A 21,563-nucleotide genomic window follows, 5' to 3' on the forward strand; every position below is an offset into this window, starting at 1 on the left:
TTATCTGTATTAAACCACTAATTTGGGGAAAAATGTTTCTCCTGAATTCTCTATTGGATTTATTCAAGACTACCATATAATGACGATCTCTCGGTTTGCTCTCTGAGTTGGTAAGAAAGAGGCTCTATACCAGTTTAATGTGACTTGTATACTTTGCAACTCTCTCACTCTAGAAATGAATCTCCGAGCAAGATTCTTAAACTGGTCTTGTGAACATATGTTGCCAATTTTAATGAATTGTGTCCAGTCGTCTATTGTTCTTCACCCTCGTTTAGAGTCATATCATCCACACAAAATATGTTCTAGTTCATTTTTAACTTTAACACCTCAAAATGATTGACAATGAAATCCCAAATTTCTCCTTTTTTTTTGCTGAAGAGCTCTCCTTTCTTCTCTTTGGAATCTTTCAGCATTTTTAATTGATCATTTTTCATTGATCTGTCAGGAGAGAAACACCAAACTGTTTGGCAAGAGGGGTTACCGCATTCAAATCAGATTCTGCCTTAACTCATCTGTCCATGAATTCAAAGTTTATGGGTGTCTTTAGGAAGGCCAACATCTATTGTCCACCTTGAGGTGGTGTGAGGACAATACACGTCAAAATCACACCAAAATTCCACAGTGATTGGAATGATCCGGAACAGAGAGTGAATAGTCAGAGACTTTTTTTCCCCAGGACAGAAATGTTTATCATGAGGGGGCAGATTTTAAGGTGATTGGAGGAAGGTTTAGGGGAGATGTCAGAGGTAGGTTCTTTACACAGAGAGTGCTGGGTCTATGGAATACACTGCCAACAGTCAGATACATTAGGGACATTTAAGTGACTCTTGGATAGGCATGGATGTTAGTAAAATGAAGAATATGTAGGTTAGTTTGATCTTAGAGTGGGAATAAAGATCGGCACAACATCGAGGGCTGAATGGGCCTGTACTGTGCTGTACTGATCTATGTTCAATGTTGCCTAAAAAGGTAGAGGACAGAGATTCAGTATTAATGTTCAAATGGGAATTAAATAAATACTCAAAAAGGAGATTCTGAAAGGTTAAGGTTTCAGAGGTAATAAGCTGGGACTAATTGGATAACTTTCAAAGAACCAGTACAGGCATGATGGACCGAATGGCCTCCCTTTGGGCTGTACATTTTAACTGCATTCTATCTCCAAATATGGCCAGTTCCTAATGGAAGTCATTGATGGTGACAGAAAGCAGGAACCCTGACTAATGCCTTCAGACCTTCAGCGATTAGCTCTCTTGTATATTACATCATTTACATCCTTGGACATCGCAAATAACTTCACATCCAGTTAACACTTTCAAATGTGACAGCCTGTTTGAAAGATGACACAAAAAGCAATGAGATATACAGCTGCAGGATAACAACGAAAGAACTTGCATTTCCATGGCACCTCTCAACGGAAGCTTGGTCACTGACGTACTGTAGGGGAATGAGTTTGCTCACAGCAAACTCCCACCAGTAGCATTAGGTGAAGAACCAGATCATTAAGTTTTTAAGATGTTACTTGAGGGATAAATATCGGCCACGACACCAGGAGAAAGCCTCTACCATTCTTTGAAATGATGCAGGGGAATCATTTGCATCCACTTGATGGGGCCGTGGCCCAACGTCTGACTCCAACTCCTATTACTTATGCTCTTGAGGGTTTAGCAGAGAGAATTCAAAGCCTGATACACCTGCTCCTGGCTAACCCAGGGCCTCTGCCTCTCTTGCCACTTACCTTTGCCCTGGGAGATGAGGGCAATGAGGTGGTGAACAGTCTGGAGGAGTTCAAGCTGCTGCTGTTGGAGGCCACTGTTGTTGCTGCTGGCAGAGAGCAGGCGTTTCTCTAGCTCCCTGATGGTGTTGACCTGGTGACCCACCAGCTGCTGGAGCAGCTCCTTCTCCTTCTTCATGGAGCTCAGCTCTGCTCGGTGTTTGGCCTCAATGTCGGAGACCTTCCTCTCTAAAAGACTGAAGAAGCCATTGCAATTCACATGGAGCAATAGAATTAAACAACACAGGAAAAGCTCTTCGGCCTGTCGGGTCTGTGCTGGCCTATCACCATTAATCCCACCTTGCAGCAAATCTCTTGTTCAAGCCAACCAGATCCCACTGCATTGTATTATTGACATGTATTTCACTTTAATGATGGGAAAGGCCGGGAATGTAAGTTTTACATCAAATATACATTTAGGATTAAAATGGAGATAGTCTTAATAAATGTAGAAACATTATTATTTATGTATGGATTGGGTAGAGAGCAATATTTGCTCTATACTGTACCATGAGCAGGTCAGATACAGTATAGCACAACTTGGGCACTGGATGATAACATGCTTTTTGCTGTTTAATGTTCCCGTTACACTGACCCCATTCAGAAAATCTCGAAGGTATTATTTTGTAATGCTGAGGAACCAACAAGCGTTTGCAGGTCTGTTACAAAGCCACAAAGACAGCCCAGAACAGCCTCAGTAATTTAGAAATTTTTTTTCACAGCAGAGAGCGGCGCGAGCTGGGCGGAAGTGAAGTTGGAGTGCAGAGCTGGTCAGGGAGGTAAGTGATTGATATTTAAGAACTTGGGTGTTTACTATAGGCCCCCCAATAGCAGCAGAGATGTGGAGAAACAGATTGGGAAACAGATTTTGGAAAGGTGTAGAAGCCACAGGGTAGTAGTCATGGGCGATTTCAACTTCCCAAATATTGATTGGAAGCTCTTTAGATCAAGTAGTTTGGACGGGGCAGTGTTTGTGCAATGTGTCCAGGAAGCTTTTCTAACTCAGGATGTAGATTGTCTGACCAGAGGGGAGGCCATATTGGATTTGGTACTTGGTAACGAACCGGGACAAGTGATGGGCTTGTTAGTAGGTGAACATTTTGGTGATGCTGACCACAATTCTGTGACTTTCACCTTGGTTATGGAGAGAGATAGGTGCGTGCAACAGGGTAGGTTTAACAATTGGGGGAAGGGTAAATACGATGCTGTAAGACAGGATCTGAGGAGCATAAGTTGGGAGTATAGGCTGTCAGGGAAGGATGTCATGGAAATGTGGAACTTTTTCAAGGAACAGATATGACGTGTCCTTGATATGTATGTACCTGTCAGGCAGGAAAGAGATGGTCGTGTGAGGGAACCTTGGTTGACGAGGGAGGTTGAATGTCTTGTAAAGAGGAAGAAGGAGGCTTACATAAGGTTGAGGAAACAAGGTTCAGTCAGAGCGTTGGAGGGATAGCCAGGAAGGAGCTGAAGAAAGGGATTAGGAGAGCTAAGAGAGGGCATGAAAAATCTTTGGCGGATAGGATCAAGGATAACCCCAAGGCATTTTATGCGTATGTGAGAAACCTGAGAATGACGAGAACGAGGGTAGGTCCGATCAAGGACAGTAGTGGGAGAATGTGTATTGAGTCGGAAGAGATAGGAGAGGTCTTGAATGAGTACTTTTCTTCAGTATTTACAAACGAGATGGACCGTATTGTTGAAGAGGAGAGTGTGAAATGGACTGGTAAGCTAGAAGAGATGTGTTGGACATTTTGAACAACTTGAGGATAGACAAGTCCCCCGAGCCTGACGGGATATATCCTAGGATTATGTGGGAAGCAAGAGAGGAAATTGCAGAGCCGTTGGCAATGATCTTTTCATCTTCACTGTCAATGGGGGTGGTACCAGGGGACTGGAGAGTGGTGAATGTTGTACCCCTGTTCAAAAAAGGGAATAGGGATAACCCCGGGAATTACAGGCCAGTTGGTCTTATTTCGGTGGTAGGCAAAGTAATGGAAAGGGTACTGAGGGATAGGATTTATGAGTATCTGGAAAGACACTGCTTGATTAGGGACAGTCAGCACAGATTTGTGAAGGGTAGGTCTTGCCTTACAAGTCTTATTGAATTCTTTGAGGAGGTGACCAAGCATGTGGATGAGGGTAGAGCAGTGGATGTAGTGTACATGGATTTTAGTAAGGCATTTGATAAGGTTCCCCATGGTAGGCTTATGCGGAAAGTCAGGAGGCATGGGATAGAGGGAAATTTGGCCAGTTGGATAGAAAACTGGCTAACCGGTCGAAGTCAGAGAGTAGTGGTAGCTGGTAAATATTCAGCCTGGAGCACAGTTACAAGTGGAGTTCCGCAGGGATCAGTTCTGGGTCCTCTGCTGTTTGTAATTTTTATTAATGACTTGGAAGAGGGAGTCGAAGGGTGGGTTAGTAAATTTGCAGACAATACGAAGATTGGTGGAGTTGTGGATAGTGAGGAGGGCTGTTGTCGGCTGCAAAGGGACTTAGATATGATGCAGAGCTGGGCTGAGGAGTGGCAGATGGAGTTCAACCCTGTCAAGGGTGAGGTTGTCCATTTTGGAAGGACAAATAAGAATGCGGAATACAGGGTTGACGGTAGGGTTCTTAGTAAGGTGGGGAGCAGAGGGATCTTGGGGTCTATGTTCATAGATCTTTGAAAGTTGCCACTCAGGTGGATAGAGCTTGTAAGAAGGCCTATGGTGTATTAGCATTCATTAGCAGAGGGATTGAATTCAAGAGTCGTGAGGTGATGTTGCAGCTGTACAGGACCTTGGTAAGGCCACATTTGGAGTACTGTGTGCAGTTCTGGTCGCCTCACTTTAGGAAAGATGTGGAAGCTTTGGAGAGGGTGCAGAGAAGATTTACCAGGATGTTGCCTAGAATGGAGAGTAGGTCGTACGAGGATAGGTTGAGAGTGCTAAGCCTTTTCTCATTGGAACGGCGAAAGATGGGGGTGACTTGATAGAGGTTTATAAGATGACCAGAGGAATACACAGAGTAGACAGTCAGAAACTTTTTCCCCGGGTACAACAGAGTGTTACAAGGGGACATAAATTTAAGGTGAAGGGTGGAAGGTATAGGGGGATGTCAGGGATAGGTTCTTTACCCAGAGAGTGGTGGGGGCATGGAATGCGCTGCCTGTGGGAGTGGCAGAGTCAGAATCATTGGCAACCTTTAAGCGGCAATTGGATAGTACATGGATGGGTGCTTAAGCTAGGACAAATGTTTGGCACAACATCGTGGGCCTAAGAGCCTGTTCTGTGCTGTATTGTTCTATGTTCTATGTTCTATGTTCTAACAATTACCAACAGATGAGGTAACACCATGTCCAGATCTTTTTTTAGAATGGAATAGAATCCCTGCAGTGTGGAAGCAGGCCATTCAGCCCATTGAGTCCACAACGTCCCTCCAAAGAGCATCCCACCCCACCACCCTATCCCTGTAAACCTATATTTCTCATGACTAATCCACCACCTAACTTGCATATCCCTGTACTCCAAGGACGATTTAGCATGGCCAACCCACTAATCTGCACACCTTTGGACTTGTTTGATTTGTTGATGAAGATGGTTCCAGTTGATCTCCTACACTGGTAAATGCATTAATGCAGCAAACGATGAGATCTTTCACTCAGACCCTGTGGGTGGAATCTTGTGGAGGGATTGGAAGCGTTGTGCACTGATTTTAAAAAACAGCTCATCAGAATTCCCAAGCCCAACTCGTTTCGATGTGAGTTAGAAAAACACCCTATTCCGAATGCTCATTAGAGCAGGGGAGGTGCTGTGACTGAACTGGCATGGAGTGAGCAAGCTCAGCTTTATTGTCTTTGGGGATGGTTTGTCTGGGTCAGGCTGTGATTAACATTATCTCGGAGGAAGGCCAAGTTACATGAAGCGTAGAACATGAAGGAGGGAGGGAGGTTGGAGTGTAGTGGGCACAGGTCAAGGAGGCTGACCAAGACAGGCAGGCACAGGGGGAAGGGAATGGAAGCTGGAGCCAGTGTGATCGGTTATAGCAGGTCATTCCTAAACCCGGAATGATGCTCCTGCCTTGCTTTTTTTAAGCCATTATACAGTAGGCACATCAAATAAATAGGAGAAAGTGAGGACTGCAGATGCTGGAGATCAGAGCTGAAAATGTGTTGCTGGAATTCCTGAAGGAGGGCTCATGCCCGAAACGTTGATTCTCCTGCTCCTTGGATGCTGCCTGACCTGCTGTGCTTTTCCAGCAACACATTTTTAGCTCACATCAAATAAATCCCAATTAGCCCAGATCGAAGGGCTCCTTTAATGGACACTGCAACAAAAATCAAACCTTTGAAATTTAAATGAACGGAATTCAATTTAAAATTCCCTTTTGCAGGTAAATAACACTGTCCAGCCCCTGGGCTGCCCATTGGCCAGGGAAAGGTTTGAGTGCGTGAGTGGATACCACTCCACGAACAGCTGGGAATGAGCGAGGGGTTAGCAGTCAGGTTGACTGGCCCTCTCCTGCCTACTTCTGGGAGCTAGCCAACGTTCCTAGACCCAGAAGCAGACCAAGAAGGGGACCCTTGAAATTGTTTGCTAACCCCACCTCTCCACCACCATCTGCCTCCTCCACCATCGTCTGCACCAGGTTTTCCGATATTGGGAACGTGAGGCTGGCATGCAAACAGCATTTGAGGAGCTGCTGACCCCCATCAGAGAGTGAGCCCCCCACTCCGCACCACCTCAGATTGGCAGGGAATGAGTATGGGTCAGGGGGCCCATTGAATGTAGCATTGGGACCAAAGCTCACTTTTGTAATGGGGTATTTCAGCTGCTCACCCTTCCCTGCCACAGGATGAGCCACACCTGAGCACGCATACTTAATGAGAAGGTAACCCTGTGAGGGACACTGACCCGTTGTTGGGAGGAAATGACACTCACATCCATGGCCCAATTTTGACTGTGCAAAGGAAGATCCCACTCCATTTGGGTCGGACTTTAGCCACTTATGATAATAGATTGTTGTCAGATTGTTAGAAACATTGACAAATGGAGCATGTTTCAGCCTCATATCAGATCAATAATTTAAATCATGACCCCTTGATCTTATCCCAGTAATAATTTGGCAGTGATTCCAGATAATCAGGTCAAACGGCTTGCTCCAGAACAATCACACGCTTAACTCCCTCATTAATCTTGCACTCCTCAACTTGATCCTTCCGGCTCTGCAGCAATTTAGGGTTTTAAATATGATGAGTGTTTATGCATGTTGAGATGATGGATGGGTTTTCATTCTCTCTCTGGAGTACCACTGACCAAAGTCAGGAGTTTTCATTAAAACCTATCTGCTGAACTACAGATTGAATTATTTTGACCCTCGCTTTTTGCAAGCCTGATTAGAGAATCATAGACTCATTGTCATACAGATTCAGGATTTTCACACCAAACAAGGCCAAGAGGATTTTGTGAGTTGGCAAGACAAGGCCACAATGTATTACAGATGTAGAAATTAGGTCAAATTCAAAAATAGACAACAGGAGGTGACCAAAGGAGACCTGATTCGAGCAAGCTCATACATAGAATTCTGACACACCAAGAGACACCCATCTCAAATGACAACAACCCTCCCACACACCCAACTCACGCCCACATCCACACACACCTACACACACGCACCCACACAAACACCCAGCACCACCCATCCACCCAACACATACACACACATACCCAGAACCACCCAACATACACCCACACACACCCAGAACCCCCAACACACACCCACACACACACACCAAGCAACCCCAATACACACCTACACACACACAACTAGCACCCCCAACACACACCCACATACACACACCCAGCAGCCCCCGACACATACCCACACACCCAGCACACCCCAAATATACACACACACACACCCAGCACACCCCAAATATACACACACACACACCCAGCACCACCCAACAATATCCACACACACACATGCACACACCCAGCACCACCCAACACACACCCACACACATACCCAGAACCCCCCAACACACACCTACACACACAACCCGCACCCTCAACACACACCCACATACACACACCCAGCAGCCCCTGACACATACCCACACACTCAGCACACCCCAACACACACACACACACACCCAGCACCCTGCAACAAGCACACACATACATATGCACACACACCCACACACCCAGCAGCCCACCAAACACACACACACAGCATCCCCAACACACACACAGACACCCAGCACCCCCCAACACTCACAGCTACACCCACACACCAAGCACTCCCCAACACACACTCTCTCTCTCTCACAGACACAAATACCATCCTCCAAAAGCACACACTCACATATACTGTATATGCACACACACACGCACACACAGGCCCCCAATACATGAGCGCATGCATACACACACATTCGTACGCACACATGCAAGCACGCACACACATGCACATACTCCTCAAACATGTCAAAACAATCCCAGGTTATCTGTTATGTTTGAGAAACATGCAGCTTGAAACCATTTACCACCCAGCAGGCTTTCTTCCCACAATGTACAGAGACCAGAACTGCCTCAGTGACCTGGTCCTAGAGCTTGCTAACATGGTCTGGCCCCTTGCACTACGTTTGAATTTGTTTGTGTTTGTTTAACTAATGGTTAATTTTGTTCACGGCGCCCTGAATGATATTTTTACTCCCTGAATGACGAATGATTTACAGGACATTATGACAAAATAATACAGGCGTGAGCTGCCACCTTGAGAGTGGGACCCAGGGACAGGGAGCTTTACTTTTTAAGCTCTGCTAACATCTGAAAGCCCCTCTCTGCACATTGTACTATAAGCAGGAAATCTCACCGGCAACATGAGCTCCAGCTATCCTCTGTGAATAGTTTAGTTTCCCAGGTAATGTTAACAAAGCCATATGTGTTGGGTTTCCAACCCTTCAGGATTGTCCTGTAGTCTTTAGAAACTGAAGAATAAACTGCAGGGTACCAATGCTAGCGATCGTACGCCGAAGACTGATTTCTATTTTACAAACTGGCTACACTAGTGGGACATCGGCAACAGACACATGGGAATGCCAAGACATATAGATTTCTCTGAAGTCACATATCCATCTTGATGCAGAATTATAATCGCTGTTCCTTCATCGTTGCTGGATCAAAATGGTGGATTTCCTAGCCAACAGTGCGCTGGACTGCAGCAAGAAAAAGGCTCACTACCCTATTCTCCAGGGTATTTAGGGATGGGCAATAAATGCTGGACTTGTCAGCACCACTAGCCATTAAAAATCACTAATACTCATAGAGTCATAGAGTCATACAGCACGGAAACAGACCCTTCAGTCCAACCCATCCTCGCCAATCAGACATCCCAATCTGATCTCATTGCTAGCATTTGGCCCATACCCTCCAAATCCTTCCTATTCATATACCCATCCAAATGCCTTTTAAATGTTGTAATTGTACCAGCCTCCACCACCTCCTCTGGCAGCTCATTCCATCCACACACCACCCTCCATGTGAAATGATTGCCCCTTTGGTCTTTTCTCCTCTCACCCTCAATCTCACTGGCAGGAAACACATTTGGGATGTTGTGGTCACAAAACTGGTTCTAGAGATGATTGTGCTCTTTTCCTCAAGGTGAACATACCCAAGCACAGCCCAGGATGGGTGAACATACCCAAGCACAGCCCAGGATGGGTGAACATACCCTAGCACAGCCCAGGATGGGTGAATATACCCAAGCACAGCCCAGGATGGGTGAACATACCAATCACAGCCCAGGATGGGTGAACATACCCAATCACAGCCCAGGATGGGTGAAACAGTAAGGTGGATTCTTTATATGAAGATAAGGCGATATCAGTATGGTCCGTATGGTCCACCTGGTTTCTATAGGAGTACTTAACTAGTCATGGGATTGCTACCTCGCATCCTATCATGTAGTTTAAGATATGACCTCTTAAAGGTACATCTCATCAGCTGGACATTTTCTTTACCTTGCGTTTCTGTTTCTTTAAGTTTGACTCTTGTTTTTAATTCTAACTATTTCATTCTAAGGTGATGCCAGTGAGTGGTGACTCTGTACACTTTTCATGGTACACCTGGACTCCTCTACTTGGGTACATGTGACAATCAAATCTAATCTAATCTCTCTAATCTAATCTGACCTAATCTAACAGGGATGAGGAATCTCAGTTACATTAACAGATTGGACAGAATGGGAGTGTTCACCTCAGAGAAGAGAATGTTGGGGTGAAATTTAATAGAAGTTTTCAAAATTATCAGTGAGCTGAATAGGGTGATTTGGGAGAAACTGTTCCCATTGATCGAAGAAACATATTGAAGGCAATTGGCAAAGTACTAATGATGATATGAGAAATCTTTTCATGCAGTAAATGATCGGGATGCACAGCCTGAGTGTGTGCTGGAGACAGGGACAACTGAAGCTTTCACAGTAGAATTGGATCATTATCTGAGAAAAGGAAAAAATGTGAAGGGCTATGGGGAGAAAACAAGGGAGTGGGAGTGCAACTGGGGTGGATAGTGCCTTTGGAAAGCCATTACACACAACATGGCCTCTTTCTGTGCTGTAACTGGGCTGTGATTCATGATTTTTTGTGAGAGGTATTAGAGAAATGTTAGTTCTTTCTCTCTACATCTGAGACTGGAGACAAACTCCTGGGTTTGTCCAATGGATATTATGATTGAATGGTTAGCTTGTGAGATATAGGCGGACTGTATTACCTCACTGGAAATGTCCTTCAGTGACATTCAAGATAAAGAAGCCTTTACTCTGTCTTTCAAAGACATTGCCCTTAATGGGCTTTCACATTCTCGAGCCTGAGCACAGCTCATCAATCCTGAACCTCTCAGTATAACAAAGGACTGGTCTTAAAATGAGGACATAGAGCGACTGCGAAGCAGTCAGGAATAGCAAGAGATGACCTTACCAGTTCCTCTCTTGTATTTTGCTGATCTCATTGGTTTGTAGCATCAGTTGTTTCTCCAGTTTGTTGGTGGAGAGGGAATTTTCCAACAGTTGAATTTCAATTCTTGATGTCTGGTTTAAAACCTGCAAAGAAAATCATACAGTTTGTGATTTAATTTCCTGCAGTGGGGTCACTGGGGCAACAAATTCTTACTCATTCTGTCACAGACTGTCTGTCCCCTGTCGTACAGGATGTAAATATTGTTGCAAAAATGCCAAAACATTTCATCTGACTGTCATCAGGACAAGTGCAAGAATGCCACATTTCAACCTGTCACAACAATGTTGGCCACAGGAGCAAATGGTGCTGATTGGTTGACAAGTCAATGCTCATTGACCAATGCGTTGTCATGAAGAAGGCAACAGGAAATCACAAGCAGCTCAAGTTTCCAAGTAATCCAAAAAGTGCACAAGGCTTGAACATAATTCTTCTGTTTAGAATAGAAGGTTTAAGTAACTGTACCTACATTGGGGAAGGAGTGACTTATAAAGAAACATAGAAGCATGGAAGATAGGAGGAGGTGTAGCCATTCAGCTCTTTGAGCCTGCTCCACTATTCAATAAAATCATGGATGCAGTCCCCTGTTCCCACTTTCTCCCTATGTTATTTGATCCCTTTTGTCCAAAGAGCTATATCTAACTCCTTCCTGAAAATATTTGATGCTTTGGCCTCAACCACTTTCTGTGGCCGAAAATCCCACTGGTTCCCCACACTCTGGGTGAGCAATTTCTCCTCGTCTGAGTCTTTAAAGGTTCTCGACTCCACGGTCATCAACAACATCCTGTGTTTACCCAACCTAGTCCTGTTCAAACTGTAGAGGTTTATATGAGATTGTCACAAGTCAAGAGTGTGAAAGAATACTCTCCGCTTACCTCAAAAGGTGGAGCTCCAACAACACTCAAGGAGCTCGACACCATCCAGGACAAAACAGCCCCCACTTGATTGGCACTACATCCACAAACAACCACTCCCTCCACCACTGATGCTCAGTAGCAGCAGTGTGTACCATCTACAGGATACACTGTAGAAATTCACCAAAGAACCTCAGACAGCACCTTCCAAGTCCACCACCACTTCCATCTAGAATGACAATGGCAGCAGATACATCATAGAATCACCTCATAGAATCCCCACAGTTTGGAAACAGGCCATTTTGCCAACAAGTCCACATTGAAACTTCATAGAATAATCCATCCAGACCCACTCCCCCCTACCCTATTACTGTACATTTACCCCATGACTAATACAACTAACCTAAACATCCCCAAACACCATCCGCAATTTAGCATGTCCAATTCACCTAAACTGCACATTTTTGGACTGTGGGAGGAAACCCACACAGACACGGGGAGAATGTACAAACTCCAGGGACCAGGGTTCGAATCGTGCCTCGGGCAGCTGTATGGAGTTTGCACATTCTCCCCATGTCTGTGTGGGTTTCCTCCGGGTGCTCTGGTTTTCTCCCAGGCGAATTGGCCATGCTAAATTGCCTGTAGTGTTAAGTGCATTAGTCGTGGGTAAATATAGGGTAGGGAAATGGGTCACTCTTTGGATGGTTGGTGTGGCCTTTTTCCACAGTACAGGGAAACTAATCTAATCCACAAAGACAGTTGCCAAGGGTGGAATCGAACCCAGGTCCCTGGTGCTGAGAGGCAGCAGTGCTAACCACTGAGCCCATGCAAGCATCATCCCTGCAAGCTTCCCCCCAGCAGCTCATCATCCTGATTTGGAAATATAGCCAGTGATGTCCACATCTCACAGCCCATTTGGAGTACTGTGTCCAGTTTTGGTCCCCACACCTCAGGAAGGACATACTGGACTGGAGCATGTCCAGCGGAGATTCACAGGGATGATCCCTGGAATGGTAGGCCTAACATATGAGGAACGGCTGAGGATCTTGGGATTGTATTCATTGGAGTTTAGAAGATTAAGGGGAGACTTAATAGAGACATACAAGATAATACATGGCTTGGAAAGGGTGGATGCTAGGAAATTGTTTCCGTTAGGTGAGGAGACTAGGACCAGTGGACACAGCCTTAGAATTAGAGGGGGTAAATTCAGAACAGAAATGCAGAGACATTTCTTCAGCCAGAGAGTGGTGGGCCTGTGGAATTCATTGCCGCAGAGTGCAGTGGAGGCCGGGATGCTAAATGTCTTCAAGGCAGAGATTGATAGATTCTTGTTGTCTCGGGGAATTAAGGGCTACGGGGAGAATGCGGGTAAATGGAGTTGAAGTGCCCAGCAGCCATGATTGAATGGCGTAGTGGACTCGATGGGCCGAATGGCCTTACTTCCACTCCTATGTCTTATGGTCTTAAAAGAAAATGGCATGATACAGTGAGGAAAAGAGGGCACAGATTTAAGGTAATTGGTAAAAGAAGCAAGAGAGAGACAAAAAGTAACCTTATTGCAAAGTGAATGATTAGGATCTGGAATGTTCGACCTGAGAATGTACCAGAGGCAGGTTTGATTGAGGCATCTCAGAGAGAATTAGATTATTATTGGAAAAGGAAGAAGTTACAACGGTAAGGGAGGAAGTGGGGTAAGTGGCACAAGGTAAGTTGTTCCTATGAAAAACCAGAACAAATCTAACATACCCAATGGATTCCTTTAATACTGTAACTTTTCTCTGATTCAGTAGGCATGAGCCCTTTCCTTTTAGCAGTGTGGGACAATTTCTGCATTAGGAGAATTTACAGCATGGGGATTATGAAGAGAATTTATCCTGTGCATTGTTAGGCGATTGATAGTTCGGAGATTTTACTGTGTGGTTTGCTGTGTTATTTGACTGTGAGTTGCTGCTTGTCTAGAGTCAGCATGACCTTGTGGTGATTGTATTACGACTGTCAATCCTTCAATGCAGAGATTAATCAGTGTAACTGCCCGAACCATAGCATCTACTGGAGTGCAGCCTGGCTGCTCTCCCTCCATGAATTTTGTTGCTACTTGAAAAACTGTGTCAGGAGAATAAAGCAGATGAAAAGCGATTTAGGAGAGAGTTAAGAAAATATGCTGCTCAGCTCGGAGAACAGTCAAGGCTGTGATCTGAGCTTTGGCAACATAATGCATTTTTAAAAAGTACTTTTAGCTCTGTTCTCTCATTACAGAACAAGTTTAAAATTTGAGAAGGACATAAGTAAGACAAAGAACAAAGTAATAAAATGGCAAGTGTTAGTTGAGTTTAATGGAACTGAGTAAAACAAACTGGAAAAGCTCCCTGAAGAACTAAGAAATAGAATAGGAGTGGGAAATGTTTAAAGCAGCAACAAAGAGATGCCTGGAGAATCTATTGCACTGAAGAAACCAGGGTAATGAGAAACTATACATGAATGAAGAAATAATGTTACAGCTGTAGAAGGCATTGGTGAGGCCACATTGGGAGTACTGCGTGCAGTTCTGGTCACCCTACTAGAGTAAGGATATGATTAAACTAGAAAGAATGTAGAAAAGATTTACTAGGATGTTACCTGGACTGGAATGTTTGAGGAGAGGTAGGATAGGCTGGGACTTTTTTTCCCTGGAGTATAGGAGACTGAAGGGTGGCCTTATAGAGGTCTATAAAATCATGAGGGGCATAGAAAAGGTAGATAGCCGACAGCTTTCCCTCACGACAGAGGAGTCTAAAACTAGAGAACATAGGTTTAAGGGAAGAGGGGAGAGATACAAAAGATGAGAGAGGGGTAATTTTTTTCACACAGAGGGTGCTGAGTGTCTGGAACAGCTGCCACAGGTAGTGGTGGAAGCAAGTACAATTTTGTCATTTAAGCAACATTTAGATGGGTACATAGATGGGATAGGTATGGAGGGATATGGACTAAACACAGGCAAATGGGAGTAGTTTAAATTGTGAAAACTGGGCAGCATGGACAAGTTGGGCTGAAAAGCATGTTTTCACATTGTAGATCTCTACAACTCAAAACAAGGACAACACTGAAATGGAAGAAAACATTATTCACAAAATACAGAGACAACAAAGGGGAGAATGCAAACAGGGAATTCGGACTGGTTCAAACAGAGGTAAACATGCATTATGAAGGAAAAGAAAACTACAAAATTAAATTGTGAAGATATAAAAATATAGAACAAAAGAAAGTATTCTATGACACATAACTGACAGTAGAGGCGCCAGGAGAGGGATAAGATCAGTAAATGATACATATGACAAAGTTCCAACTAAATATTATGAAGTGTCAGAAATATGAAAGAGTTATTTTGTCTGTATTTACCAGTGGGATTGATAAGTTGACATTAAAGCAGCTAAATAGCTTCAGCCCGCTAGCCAAGATCCCTGGAGAAATCTCTTTGGCCAGAGAGTGGGAGAATGTGAAAGTTGCTGTATGGACTGGAGGCTGGGAATAACCTAGATGGACTCAATGGGAATCTCGATAACCGGTTAATGGAGAACAAAATACAAGGAGATTGTGTGTGAATTAGATGAAAAAGGTTAGGAGAACATTACAGCAGCTTGCATCTGTTTGGCTGAGGGGTCATTTATGCAGGATAAGTACTTTGTGGTGGTTAATAATTACACAAGAGCCAGAGGATTCAGCCAAACTGATCCAAATTACTCTCCTCCCTCCGAACTTCATCTCATCCTGTCAACGTACCCCATAATTCATAACCATATACATTCTGCATCTTGAACCTACTTTGTCCTTCAAGAAGATGATGGCTGATCTGATTGTGGCCATAACTCAATTTTCCTACTTGCCATTCAACATCAAGAAGTTGTTAAATCACCCTCCACTGTTTTCTGGAGAAGAGAATTCCAAAGATCAAATACTGTCTGAGAGAGGTAATTTCTCTCACCTGTTTCTGAACTAAGGAAGATTCTTATTTTGAAGTGACCTACCTCATTCCAGATTCCCCCATTAGGATAACAATTATCTCAGCGTGCACCTAGTCAAGTCCCCTCAGATTTTAATATGATTTATCATTCTGATAAATTCCAATGAGCATAGGCTCAAGGTATCTGTGTAAGAGAACCCCTTCATCCTGGGAATTCTGGTCTTTTCTGAACCGTCTTTAAGGTAATTAGATGCAAACCCAAAACTGCACAGTGTATTCCCGGAGTGCATTCACCAATGTCCTATCCAGTCACAGCAAGGCTCCCTTCCGTCCGCACACAACGTTCTTTGCTGCAAAGCAGAGATTTCCAAATTCTTTTTCCTGCTGTGAAGCCAGTTTGAGTCTTGAAATTTGTTATGACCCCCTCAGTGAGTATTGTGACAGTGGAAAGGGGGGAAGATGTATGAGAGGCAGGACTGTGATGAGAATACCTGAGGGTGCAGGGTGGGTATTGGGGTGGGTGTGGTGGTGGGCAGTGGGGAATAGGGACTGGGGGAAGAGCCCTTCAGTGACCATTGCTGCCTGAGAACTAGCAATGCCTAACCTTCAGCTTGTGAAGTTTTGGTCCTTCCCCCTTTTTGGGAATCCTTACTATAACGGTTCATCCAGTCTGCTTCCTTAAGAAACCTGCTGTTTCTGTACACTAACTTCTCACGATTCATTCTCAAAGAAACATTCTCTTTCACTAAATCCAGGTGATTCTGTCTGATTTAGTCAAGGTTTTCCAAGTGTCTTATTGTTGCTTCTTTCAGATGAATTGCTTTCTCAAGTGTGAGTTTTTCCATCTTCCTCTTAAATATACCCATACTATTCTAATCCATCACTCATGTTGATAGCAAGTTTCACATTTTAATCCTGCCCAGGGAAAAGAGGTGTCTCCTGAACTCAGTGCAGGACTGATCACTGCCTGAGCAATAGGTGAAGCTAGTCATTTCATGTTGCTGCTAGGTAGTCAGTGCAAATCGGATCTTCTCATTGAGTCAAAAGAGTGTTCTGCCTATCACACAATTAAGTAATGTGGTGTATTAATTTTAATGACAGTGTGCTGTCAGGCCTAGGCTGTGCATTTCATTGCTTGCAAAACTTAGAACATAAAGTCCAACATTAAATATGATTCTGTGATGGGACAACACTTGCTAAACAATCTTGATTGTGCTAAGAATGCACAAAATGGACTCACTACGTGGCTCACTTAGTTTTGCGTGAAGGTATGTAGAATCGCAGGCAGGCCTGTCCTTTACAAATAGACAGAACCTGTCCATGCACTGCACCTTTTCAACCAAACAAAACATGTAGGACAACCATTCCCCGGTCCATTCCTAATGGCAATGCCTTAACCAATCAGAATTGACTTCTTAGTTTGAATTTAGGCAAAAACTTGCCAGTTAATAGGTCCCTGATGCACTCTCATTGGCAATACCTCTATCATCAGAGTCTATTTGAAACCAATCAGTAGCATCTTCTCATGCAGTATAAATTGTTGTTCATTTGAAATTTGGTATTCTTGTAATTGTGTTCTGATACTTGATAAAAAAAACTTCAACAGAATTTTCTTTTCAGCAATATGCATTATGAATGATTGGATTTTATTTATAGTGCCTAAGTTTGGACTCCAATAGAAGGACACAGCTTCTTAATTACCAAGGCAAGGAAAGATTCTCAAGGAAATGTAGGAATGTAGATTGAGGTTAAAATCAGATCAGCCATGATCTTACTGAATGGCTGAGCAGGCTCGAAGGGCCGAATGGCCTAGTCCTGTTCCTTGCTCCTTGTTTTAATGTTTGTAACTGAAAACATATAGATCAGATCTGCTCCTTGAAATCATTCCTGATATCCAATTCCCTCTGCATGGTGAACATTTAAGGTTCAATCTTTACTAGAATCCACGACTAGAAGATTTGACTGTTGGGATTTGAATGTTAATTTGAATCCTAATTGATGCCAGATGCCTCCTATTTCAATGTAATCCAGGCATCTGACTTGTCTCTGCAATATTAAGTCGAAGGTGAGGTTCTTTGCTGCTATGATTTAGCCGGTGGAGTGGATGAGACATTTGTTCGCATCCTTTATATGTTGACTCTGTCTTTTACTGAGTCTTTATGTCTGGGCTCAAACTCAAAGCTCAGTTTAATGTCAGGATAAGGATTGTCACAAGTTATTCACTAAAAAAAAGGATTCAACAGATTTGACTAAAGTACATTTAAATAAAAAGGAGATGTTTTGAATAAATCAAGGAAACTCTAAAACGATAAAGAGCCTGATGTGGATAGATCGAAAGAACTTAGGGAGAATGTAGCAGGTACTCACATTTAATCATAGAATCCCTACAGTGTGGAAGCCAGCCATTTGGCCCATCAAGTCCACACCGACCCTCCGAACAGCAGCCTACCCAGACCCGTCTCCCTACCCTAACACCCCACAATTTCCACAGCTAATCCCCCTAGCCTACACATCCCTAGACACTATGGGCAATTTAGTTTGGCCAATCCACCTAACTGTGCATATTTAGACTGTGGGAGGAAACCAGAGCATCTGGAGGAAACCTGCATAGGCAGGATGTGTAAACTCCAAGCAGACTATTGCTGAGGCCAGAATTGAGCCCAAGTCTCTGGTGCTGTGAGGCAGCAGTGCTAACCAGTGAACCTACTGTGTTGCCATGATTCAACAGAAAAATATACAGCACCAGAGGACAGACCGGGAGCTAATGTCATTCTGATTTGAAAAGGAAACAGAACACGTCTTGAATTATCGATCAGTCAGTTTAGCATTGGTTGTTCGAAAAATAATGGAATCCTCAATATAGGAGAGAATAGAGGAACATTTAGAAATTAGAAATTTAATAATGAATTGTTAGCATGGATGTTAAAAGGGAAAAATTTGCTTGACCAACCTTATTGAATTCCTTTGAAGAGGGAACAGAGGAAGTGGACACTGATAATACTGCTGATTAAACTCTACAGGATTTTCCAAAGAACTTCGATAAGATAACCCATAACAGACTAATGAATGTCAAGTCAGGAGATTTGTGGCAAAATGAATTGCTGGCTAGCTTCAAGACAGGAAGCAGAGAGTGGGAATAAATAGTTGCCATTTAGAGTGCAGAGGTGTGGAGTGGTGTTGGACCTGGAGGAGATAGGTTTTTAATTAAGAGGCTGAATAGCCTATTCCTGCTCTGACTTTGTATATTCTTCTCAGTGCTAGGACCATGCTGTTCACAAGTTACATTAAAGCTTTGTATTAAAGATTTAGACGTGAGAATCAAGAACAGTTTCTACATTTGTAGATCACATCAATTGGAAGACAACCAATGATGAGGACTGCTTCAAAGTACAGGAGGACATGAATAGACTTGTAAAATGGCGACATAATTGGTGAATGAAGTTCAACACAGAAAAATATGAGGAAGTACATTTTTGTCAGAAGAATATTCAGAAGACTAGAATACCATTTGGAAGAAGAGTCCAGGTGGGGTCAAGGAACAGAAAGATCTTGGAGTAAAGATACATCAATCATTAAAAGTTGCTCCTTAGGTTAGCAAGAAGCAAATCAAACAGTTGGCTTTCTTTCTGGAGGGATAGAATTGAAAAGGGAAGTTGCGTTAAATCTATACTGAACTTTAGTTAAACTGAATGTATAGCACCAAGTGCAGTTCTAGTTGCTGTATATTAGAAAGAATATAGAGGCACTGGACAGGGTTCAGAAATGGTTTATAAGCATGATACCAGGAACATGGGATTTACTCCTGAATTCAGAAGAATGAGAGGTGAACTATTGGTGTCATTAACATGATGAAGGTTTTGTTTATCAAGTAAAGACAGGGAATGTTTCCTCTTGTGGAGAGGGCCATAGGGAGTTGTCAGTGTAAGACATCACCAAGAAAACCAAAGGGAATTCCGGAGAAACCTCATTACCCAGCGAGTTGGGAGGAAAGTAGAACTCGCTTCCACAGGGAATGGTTGATGCAATGACATGTGGATGAAGGAGGAATGAACTGAGGGTTAGTGCAGTAATTGGAACAAAGGCCAGCTGAGTCTCATTGACTATGAGATCCTCGATTGGGGTTGTAACCGGGGTCAATCAGGGAGTCCTGGCTAACAGATAAAAACAGGGGATTCAGAGAGTCTCCTCATTCTAGAGACTGGCTTTGAGCTGGCTGGTCAGAGCCTATGTGCTGTGCACGTGGAAACAAAAGGTGACTTGGTGATGGGATACCAGACTCTGTGCAATTATTTCAGTTTGACGGTAGATTTAGTTGAGGAAAGATGGGAGGAGACTTGAATGTTGCGTAACAATCTCGTAACTTGTGTAATTCAGCCACAATAAATAATTCAGAAAAAATATAGCAGATGGAATTTAATGTGGAGAAGAGTGGAGTTATCCATCAGAGTTTGAGAAAAAGAAACTATGATGTCATCTTAGAGGTTAAAACTTTGGAGGACCAGAGAACTATAGTTGTGGGTGAGGTGCCGGAAGACTGGAGGTTGGCTAAAGTGGTGCCACTGTTTAAGAAGGGTGGTAAGGACAAGCCAGGGAACTATAGACCAGTGAGTCTGGTGGTGGGCAAGTTGTTGGAGGGAATCCTGAGGGACAAGATGTACATGCATTTGGAAAGGCAAGGACTGATTGGGGATAGTCAACATGGCTTTGTGCATGGGAAATCATATCTCACAAGCCTAGGTGAATGTTTTGAAGAAGTAACAAAGAAGATTGATGAGGGCAGAGCGGTAGATTGAAATGGGCGTCAATAAGATGTTTGACAAGATTCCGCACAGGAGACTGGTTAGAAAGGTTAGATCTCATAGATTACAGGGAGAATTAGCCATTTGGTGTTGGAGGGTTGTTATTCAGACTGGGGGCCTGTGAGCAGTCTGGTGCCACAAGGATCAGTGCTGGGTCCATTACTTTTTGTCATTTACATAAATGATTTGGATGTGAGTATAACAGGTATGGTTAATAAGTTTGCAGATGACACTAAAATTGGAGGTGTAGTGGACAGTGAAGAAGGTTACCTCAGATTACAACGGGATCTTGATCAGATGGGCCAATGGACTGAGTAATGGCAGATGGAATTTAATTTAGATAAATATGAGATGCTGCATTTTGGGAAAACAAATCTTAGCAGGACTTATACACTTAATGGTATGGTTCTAGGGAGGGTTGCTGAACAAAGAGACCTTGGAGTGCAGGTTCATAGCTCCTTGAACGTGGAGTCACAGGTAGATAGGATAGTGAAGAAGGTGTTTGGTATGCTTTGCCTTATTGGGCAGACTATTGAGTACAGGAGTTGGGAGGTCATGTTGTGGCTGTACAGGACACTGGTTAGGCTACTGTTCGAATATTGCATGCAATTCTGGTCTCCTTATCGGAAAGATGTTGTGAAACTTGAAAGGGTTCAGAAATGATTTACAAGAATGTTGCTAGGGTTGGAGGATTTGCGCTATAGGGAGAGGTTGTGTATACTAGGGCTGTTTTCCCTGGAGCTTTGGACACTGAGGGGTAACCTCATAGAAGTTTATAAAATCATGAGGGACATGGATAGGATAAGTAGATAAGGTATTTTCCCTGGGGTCAGGGAGTCCAGAACTACAAGGCATAAGTTGAGGGTGAGAGGGGAAAGATATAAAAGAAACCTAAGGGGCAACCTTTTCACACAGAGGGTGGTACATGTATGGAATGAGTTGCCAGAAGAAGTAGTGGAGACTGGTACAATTGCAACATTAAAAGGGTAGGTGGATGGCTATGTGAATAGGAAGGGTTTGGAGGAATCTGGGCCGGATGCTGGCAGGTAGGACTAGACTAGGTTGGGATATCTGGTCGGCACGGACAAGCTGGACCAAAGGGTCTATTTCCATGTTGTACATCTCTATTACTCTATAACACGGTAATAAACTCAATGGGCAGAATGGCCTATTTCTCCGTTTTCTGTCCAGCGTAATTCTACGGCAC

The 21,563-nt window shown here is 43.6% G+C and overlaps 1 protein-coding gene across 2 annotated transcripts in view; it reads right to left on the bottom strand.

Moving 5' to 3' along the window:
* The window catches only part of angpt4 (angiopoietin 4), a 150,161-nt gene that overhangs the window by 67,052 nt on the left and 61,546 nt on the right, over positions 1–21,563 (bottom strand). For both annotated transcript variants that reach the window (XM_072556170.1, XM_072556169.1), the window contains 2 exons: positions 10,731–10,852; positions 1,736–1,968 (listed from right to left, as the gene is read on the bottom strand). In XM_072556170.1, the coding sequence (XP_072412271.1) occupies positions 1,736–1,968; positions 10,731–10,852 (355 nt within the window). The remainder of the gene's footprint in view (positions 1–1,735; positions 1,969–10,730; positions 10,853–21,563) is intronic.

Source organism: Chiloscyllium punctatum, chromosome 37 (genome assembly GCF_047496795.1).
Source record: "Chiloscyllium punctatum isolate Juve2018m chromosome 37, sChiPun1.3, whole genome shotgun sequence".
Taxonomy (NCBI): domain Eukaryota; kingdom Metazoa; phylum Chordata; class Chondrichthyes; order Orectolobiformes; family Hemiscylliidae; genus Chiloscyllium; species Chiloscyllium punctatum.